Source organism: Brassica napus, chromosome A9, assembly GCF_020379485.1.
Source record: "Brassica napus cultivar Da-Ae chromosome A9, Da-Ae, whole genome shotgun sequence".
Taxonomy (NCBI): domain Eukaryota; kingdom Viridiplantae; phylum Streptophyta; class Magnoliopsida; order Brassicales; family Brassicaceae; genus Brassica; species Brassica napus.
Genome location: NC_063442.1, coordinates 7,679,032 through 7,687,298, shown reverse-complemented (window position 1 = coordinate 7,687,298; position 8,267 = coordinate 7,679,032). Strand labels below are relative to the sequence as shown.

Genomic DNA, 8,267 nt, shown 5'->3' with positions numbered 1-8,267 from the left:
AATTTATAATGTACTACATCACAATCTAAATCATAGATTCATCGAATTTTCTTGATAAAAAGATTCATTTGAATTAAAAAAATTATTAGTGACTCTAAGATAACATGCTAGATTAACTATAATCATTAACTATAAATGAAAACAATGATTTTGAGATTTGTACCATCTGAGATGGTTTGATAGGTTGACAAATATTATGAGATTTTAATATCATCTTTGCAAGCAAAAAGAAATATTCTCTCTCTCTCTCTTTCTTTTTTTATCAAAACCAATTGATGAACAAATATTCTTATTTTCTGACGTAAAGATTATAATTTTCAATTTAAACATGGTTTTAAACCCCCAAAAAAATCTAATACAGCTAATAAAATAGTGTTAAGGAAAAGTGGGGATCGCAGGATTATAAAGTTCTGCTTTTCAAGGCAGATTCAAAGTCTTATACAAATAAAGTAACTGAACTAAACAGAGAAACAAATAAAAGAAAAAATTAAAAAGAATGAAATACCAAAAAGGTAAAAGTAATTGTAGTACAAGTCAAGGGGTAATTTCGGTATTCCAACTACATCTTCTTCCTCTTTTTTTTTTCTTTTTTTTTTCAATTTTCACAATCCAAAAGACTCTGAAGGCAGATTTTTCGTTTCCTCTGCTTCCTCCTCTGGCGTTTCCTTCGGGAGAACAAACGCCGGTCATCGGGTTTCGAAAACCAGTAAGGAGCTTTTACTACATTGTTCTCAGTTCTCTCAGTCTTCTTCTTTGCTGGTTTACTTTTTTTTCTTTCTCTCTTCTTTTCCTTTTTTGGTTATTTACGATCAATCTCTCTGATTTCTCGTCTCGATTTTCTTTGTTTTTGATCGACCCTCTTCTGTGAAATCCAAGTTTCTTTTACTAACCTCTGTAAGATTCTCGATGATTCTGTGAATTTGCGATCGTCAAAATTTTGCAAAGTTGAGTGTTTTTTTTAGTGAGCCTTCTTGAAAAGGGTTCTTGTCTTTCTTTCTTTCTTTCTCAGAACTCCATTAGTGGGGTTCTTAGCTCTGTGAGTTTTAAAGTACATAAAAATAACAAACTTTCAGTAACATGTGTTCAAAGTTGAAACCTTTTTGTATGCGTTTGTGTTTGGAAATGATTTTCTCTTCTGTGGGTCTTGTTGAAGTTTTTTCTAAGATATTTAAATAATGTGTGTTCAAAGTTGAAACCTTTTCTGGGGGTTGTGTCTGGAACAGAATCTCCTTTTTACGATCTGTAGATGATTTGTCTCCTTTCTGGGTTTTGTTGAAGACTTCTCTTTGATATTCAACCAGTGAATCTATTATATGTGTACTATTAAGTTTAAAGTTCCGAAAGTTTGTACACTTTGTGTGTTCAAAGTTTGAACCTTTTTTTTTGTGTCTTCTGCAAACAAAAAAAGTTTTTTTTTCCAGGGTTGGGAAAGATAGAGAATCTGCTTTGTCTAAACATGTTTTTCTCCTTTTGTGGGTTCATGCTAGATTCCATCTGTGATTTCAATAGAAAATCTCCACTTTTTTCTTAAAAAAAAAAATCTGTCTTGTTTGTGATAGGCCAGTGGGAACGATATACTTGCTCAGTGTTTTGTCCGTACACAATAGTTGTCTATTTATCTGTAAACAGTGGTGTATCTTGATCATGTGGGAGACTTTTTTGGTTCTGTCTGATTGGTGAACTATAAGTTACTGATGAAAAAAATATGTTTTTTTTTTCACTTGGCCTTAGTGATGAACTTTCTTGTTGTAGGTGATTCTGCAACATGGAGGAAAAATGCGAGGAGCTTCAGGTGCCCATGGGGACTCTAAAGTCAATAAGCTTTAGCATTTCGAATAACAAAGACCGAGTAAGTGTTGCTTTGAATATTCAATATCCTATAGTTACATCAACTTACGTCTGTTGTTAGTGAGTGCATTAAGCCAAAACTTAAATGTAAATGGTATATTATAGAAAAACATGTCTGTCATGGAGGTTGAAGCAGCGAATCAAGTGACTGATTCCCGGTTAGGGCTCCCCAATCGGGATGATATTTGCAAATCATGTGGCAGCAAAGATAGAAAAGTTTGTGAAGGTATAATAATATACATATTAATGAATCCAGTTTTGGTGATATATACATGTGGAAGCTTATTAATGATTGTTTTTGTTTAGGGCATTTTGGGGTTATAAACCTCAGGTACCCGGTGATTAACCCGCATTTACTTAAGGAGGTAGCTACATTGTTGAACAAGTTCTGCCCTGGATGTAAATACACGAAGAAAAAACAGTCTCAGTCTCAGGTTCAATAGTTTTTTTTTTTTAATTACATGTAAGAGAGTAAATGTAAAGACTAATAATGACTTTTTGGTTTGGTACAGAATCCTGAAGACCGGCCTGACAGATGTAGATATTGCATTGTAAGATTACTGCTAATAATAACATTCTCCTTTTTTAATGAAAGAAAAAACTTGTGTTTCTTCTTACAAGTGTTTTTTTTTTTTAATCTTTTAAAGTCAAATACAGATTACCCTCTAATGAAGTTCAGGGTAACAACAAAAGAAGCCTTTAGGCGATCTGGAATCGTTTGTGAAGTGAGTGAAGACAATGTGTTGAAGCTCAGTAAACGGGGACTATCAGCATTACCTCCAGATTATTGGGATTTTATGCCTAAAGACCCAAATATCGACGAAAGCTGTTTGAAACCAAGCAGGCGGATTCTAACTCACGCACAGGTGTGTGTGTATACAAGTGTGACATGTTAAATAATCCAAATACTCATTTGTTTTTTGGGTTTGAATTAAAAACTTTTCACTTTATTTTGCTCGTAGGTTTATGCACTGTTGAGTGGGATTGATGAGAGGGTGATCAGGAAGGAGATCCCCATGTTCGACTCTCTTCCTCTGGCATCTTTTCCAGTTACACCAAACGGTCATCGTGTATCCGAGATGGTCACTCAGTTCACCGGTCCTCGACTAGTTTTCGTAAGTTGCAAAAATCTATAATTATTATTATTTTTTGTTATGTAATATTATGTCTCATTGTTACACTTTTGTTTCTAGGATGAACGGACTCGTATCTACAAGAAACTAGTTGCCTTCGAAGGAAATGGTCTTGAGTTGAGTTCACGTGTGATGGAATGCATGCAATACTCAAGAGTAAGCAGTAGCTTCCCTCTCTTGTAATCATCTGTGATGGTAAGTTAATTCTTGTTTTATGTCACAGCTCTTTTCGGAAAACGTGTCTCCTAGTCAAGAATCCGCGAACCCGTACCAAAAGAAGTCAGATACTCCCGAGCTACGCGGTCTAAGGTTCATGAAAGATGTGCTTCTCGGCAAAAGAAGCGACCACACGTTCCGCACAGTGGTTGTCGGCGACCCTTCTCTCAAGCTCAACGAGATCGGCATACCTCGGAGTATCGCAGAGAGGCTTCAAGTATCCGAGAATCTCAACGACTGGAACAGAGAACGCCTCGTCACCTCCTGTTTCCACAAGCTCCTCGAGAAAGGAGAGACTCACGTGAGGAGAGGAGGTCGCTTAGTAGGGATCCGAGCCATCGACGATCTCCAAACGGGAGACAGCTTCTTACGCACGTTAAAGGATGGAGACACGGTGCTGATGAACAGACCTCCTTCCATTCATCAGCACTCGCTCATCGCAATGTCTGTTAAAGTCCTCCCCACTACCTCCGTGGTTTCGTTAAACCCCATCTGTTGCTTACCCTTTCGTGGTGACTTCGATGGAGACTGTCTTCACGGGTACGTTCCTCAGTCTATCCAAGCCAAGGCTGAGCTCGAGGAGCTTGTGGCTTTGGATAAGCAGCTTGTTAACAGACAGAACGGTCGTAACTTGCTGTCGTTAGGACAGGACAGCTTGACGGCTGCGTATCTGGTTAACGTCGAGACGAACTGTTTCCTGAACCGAGCTCAGGTTCAGCAGCTGCAAATGTATTGTCCCTATGATCTTCCTCGGCCTGCGATCATCCGAGCTTCGTCTACGAGAAGTGAGCCGCAATGGACGGGGAAGCAGCTGTTTGGGATGCTCTTCCCTCCCGGGTTCGAGTACGCTTACCCTCTGAATAATGTAGTTGTAACCAACGGAGAGCTTTTGTCTTCTTCCGATGGGTCTGGTTGGTTGCGTGATGGAGAAGGAAACTTCATCCAGGGTTTGATGAAGCACGATAAAGAGAAAGTTCTTGATATAATCTACTCGGCTCAAGAGATGCTCTCTCAGTGGTTACTGAATCGAGGACTGAGTGTTTCTCTATCTGATTTATACTTCGCATCTGATACACACTCTCGGAGAAACTTGACGGAGGAGATTAGTTACGGTTTGCAAGAAGCTGAGCAAGTCTGCAACAAGCAGCAGCTCATGGTGGAGTCCCGCAGAGACCTCCTCGCGGTTAACGGAGAAGAAGATATGGTCGTCGCTGATGATTTGGAGCTGTTCTGCTACGAGAGACAGAGATCAGCTACCTTGAGCAAGCTCGCGGTTAGTGCCTTCAAGGATGCGTATAGAGACGTCCAGGCTCTGGCGTATAGATACGGAGACCAGTCGAACGCGTTTCTCGTCATGTCCAAAGCTGGTAGCAAAGGGAACATGGGGAAGCTCGCTCAGCACAGTATGTGCATTGGTCTTCAGAACTCATCAGTTGCGTTGTCCTTTGGGTTCCCACGTAAGCTGACTTGCGCCTCGTGGAACGACCCAAACAGCCCGCTTCGAGGCGCAAGGGGAGAAGACCGAACGGGTCATGAGTCTTTTGTTCCCTTTGGTGTCGTTGAGAGCTCGTTTCTGACGGGTCTGAATCCTTTGGAGTCTTTTGTTCATTCTGTGACGAGCCGAGACAGCTCCTTTAGCGGTAATGCTGATCTTCCCGGGACGCTTAGCAGGAAGCTGATGTTCTTTATGAGGGATATATACGCTGCTTACGACGGGACGGTGAGGAACTCGTTTGGTAACCATTTGGTTCAGTTTCGTTATGAGAGTAGTGATGATGCAGAAGAGGACATGACCGGTGAAGCAGTTGGATCGCTTTCTGCTTGTGCTCTCACTGAGGCTGCTTACAGCGCTCTTGATCAGCCCATTAGCCTTCTTGAGACTTCGCCTCTTCTGAATCTTAAGGTTCTCTCTCTTCTTGTTATTACTTCTCCTCTTGGCGTTTTTGATAAATATATCTTTCTTGTGCAGAATGTGTTGGAGTGTGGGTCGAAGAAAGGTCTAAAGGAACAGACAATGTCTTTGTGCTTGTCTGAAACACTTTCTAAGAAGAAGCACGGGTTCGAATACGGGGCACTGGACATCAAGAGCCACTTGGAGAAACTGTGTTTCTCAGAGATTGTTTCAACGTCCATGATAATGTTGGTAACTTTAACTGTGAATCTTTTTTTCCAGTGGCTTCTTCTAACAAATGTTTATTTTTGGTTAATAGATTCTCTCCGAGGACTAACACAAGGATGCCTATGAGCTCGTGGGTTTGCCATTTTCATATCTCCAAGGTAAAAATATAAACCCACCCACATGTCTTATAATATGAAAAAAAAAACATTCTAATTTTTTTGTACCTCTTTTCTAACATTGCAGAAAGTACTGAAACAGAACCAACTGGACCTCGAATCTGTTGTCTCTTCGTTGAACAAGCAGTATGCGAACAGGAAGAAAGAACTGAAGCTTGATGTAATAGATTTAGATATACAAAGCACGTAAGTTATACATACTCTAAAAGGTTTTACTTTTTCGCATCTTTACATCTATATATATATGATACTAATCTGTTATACGTTGTTGAGTAGAAACCACTGCTCTTGGGATGATAAGGCAATGGAAGAAGATAGAGTCTGCATCACAGTTACTGTTCTCGAAGCCTCCAGGAACGATTCTTTGGAGCTTGATGCTATTCGCCTTGTCTTGATCCCTTTTCTTCTCGAATCTCCTGTCAAAGGTTAAAAAAAAACCGGACAGTTCTTGCTTTTTTTGTTATTGTTACTGTTCTTACTAGTTGTGTCATATGTTGTTTAATTTCTTGCAGGCTACCGAGAGATTAAAAAGGTGGATATCTTATGGGTTGACAGACCAAAAGCTCCCCAGAGGAACAAGAAAGGCTTTGCGGGTGAGCTTTTCTTGAAGGTTACAATGCATGGAGTTCGTGGCCAAAAGAGCTTCTGGAGCGCTCTTCTCGAAACATGTCTTCCCATTATGGATATGATCGATTGGACAAGAAGCCATCCTGATAATATCCGACAGTGCTGCTCGGTTTATGGAATAGACGCTGGACGTAGCATCTTCCTAGCGGTTAGTTTCCTGCTTTTGATCTTGCAGCTTCTAAAGTGTTTAAGACTTTTTCTTTGGTGGTGATGGCAGGATTTGGAGTCTGCTGTGTCGGATACGGGCAAGGCGATGCTGCGGGAACATCTGCTTCTTGTAGCTGATTCCCTCTCAGTCACCGGAGAGTTTGTGGCACTAAACCCCAAAGGTTGGAGTAGACAAAGACAGGCCGAGTCAGCTCCTGCTCCTTTCGCTCAAGCGTGCTTCTCGGTATGTTAAACTAAACCGTACCAAGTTCTTTTTCCCGGTTATGATATTGGTTTTGACATTTGGTTTAAATATATCTACAGAGCCCAAGTCAGTGCTTTTTCAAAGCAGCTAAGGAAGGTGTCACAGACGAGCTTGAAGGATCTATCGACGCATTGGCTTGGGGCAAAGTTCCTTCTTTTGGGACTGGAGATCAGTTCGAGATCATCATCTCCCCTAAGGTAACAACAACTTACTTTAACATCTTGTCTAACAATATTCAACAAGGGCACATGGGATGTTTGATGACGTGTTATGGGGCCTTATGATTTAGTATAAGTATTATGAAGGAGTAAGGAGAAAGGTTATCTAGAGATTAGATCACTATTAATTCAGTATTTCACTATCAAATCAACGTTTCTTTGCTTTTTTCTTTGTTTCACGTCTTCTTGTTATGGTTTTTTCATCAGAATCATGGGTTTAGTACACCGGTGGTAGACGTGTACGGCTTTCTCAGTAGGACGGCCACGCTTCCAAAGAGAAAGGCTGCTCGTGCAACAAGCTCCTCCTTGCCCAAATCAGACGAGTTCACGGTCCAGCCATTCCCCTTGCTCAACTCGGCTCTCTCGAAAGCAGTCAAGACACTCGATGGGAAAGGACTCACCAGGTCGCAGCTCAGAATGATCTTTACGTGGGACGACATGGAAAAGCTTTCTCGGTCGCTGAAACGCATTCTCTACAAGTAAGGAAACATAACGTTTGACTATTCTGGTCCAAGAGCAGTAAAGATTCATCATCCTCTTGGCTTTTTGTTTTGTTAGTTACGAGATTGATGCTACGTTGAATGAGTTGGACGGGAGACTTCTGATGATGGCTCTTCTCTTCCATCCCAACAGAGATGAGAAGATAGGACCTGGCTTCAAAGGAATCAAGGTACAATCATCATAAAAAAAAACAACTATTTATATGTTTCTTGAAAAAAACATCGAAAGATCCTGACATGGTTTTGTCTTTGGAGGTGGCTAATTCTAAGCACGGGAATGCTCGTTGCTTTGAGGTGGTGAGAACAGACGGAACAACTGAAGATTTCTCTTACCACAAGTGTGTGTTGGGAGCAACAGAGATCATTGCCCCTAAGAGGGTTAACTTCTACAAGGCGAAGTACCTTAGAAACGGTACGGTGCAGCCCGGTGCTATCTGAAAAACATACTCCAAAAAACAAACTTATCTTTTGTCTGATATAATATTGAACAATGTAGGAAGGTCGGTGTGTGTGTGTGTTCTGTGGATAGATAGAAAGATAGATATAGGGGAAAAGCTTGTCTTTGCTCTAAGCTTCTTTTTGCTCCTTTCACTATGTGATACCTTTGCCTTCAACCTTTAAAAGGCTTAAAGGTTCATTACTTAGTGGAAGCAGCAACGAGAAGCTGGCAAAGCAGAGCTTCTGTTCTGTTTCTTGTTTCTGTTTGTAAGACTATGGTTTTTTCCCGGTTTATCTATCAAATATCCGGTTGTGTTATTGTTCTCTCTTCATACTGTTTAGATTGGTTTTGATGCAATTTCTTTTGATCCCTATAACATCTGCTTCTTTCCTCAGAGTTGGAAACATAATTTGGTTGAGATTGATTCTCATACATTTTAATGTAATGTTGGTCTCGTCTCAGTCACCTCGTCGCCAAGTGATACACGTATTTCATTGTTAAATACAATGACAATACAGTGGATATCATCTCAGCAAGTCATTTACTCATACTCTCTTACACAGGTCCACAACTGCACTT

General features: G+C 40.5%; 1 protein-coding gene across 1 annotated transcript; it reads left to right on the top strand.

Moving 5' to 3' along the window:
- Positions 1-361: 361 nt before the first annotated feature.
- LOC106411678 (DNA-directed RNA polymerase IV subunit 1-like) lies at positions 362-8,005 on the top strand. The gene is made up of 19 exons (XM_048739697.1): positions 362-706; positions 1,753-1,849; positions 1,954-2,074; positions 2,155-2,282; positions 2,361-2,399; positions 2,496-2,714; positions 2,811-2,963; positions 3,042-3,137; positions 3,205-5,100; positions 5,167-5,336; positions 5,408-5,474; positions 5,560-5,678; positions 5,769-5,917; positions 6,005-6,267; positions 6,337-6,510; positions 6,591-6,728; positions 6,957-7,228; positions 7,308-7,419; positions 7,505-8,005. The coding sequence occupies exons 2-19, from the start codon at positions 1,766-1,768 to the stop codon at positions 7,685-7,687; spliced, it is 4,383 nt and encodes a 1,460-aa protein (XP_048595654.1). The 5' UTR covers positions 362-706; positions 1,753-1,765; the 3' UTR covers positions 7,688-8,005.
- Positions 8,006-8,267: the final 262 nt, after the last annotated feature.

Coding starts and splice junctions, on each gene's coding strand:
- LOC106411678 (XM_048739697.1), top strand. CDS start 1,766: ATGGAGGAAAAATGCGAGGAGCTTCAGGTGCCCATGGGGACTCTAAAG. Junction 2,075..2,154: donor AGATAGAAAAGTTTGTGAAG/GTATAATAATAT, acceptor GTTTTTGTTTAG/GGCATTTTGGGGTTATAAAC. Junction 5,918..6,004: donor TCTCGAATCTCCTGTCAAAG/GTTAAAAAAAAA, acceptor AATTTCTTGCAG/GCTACCGAGAGATTAAAAAG.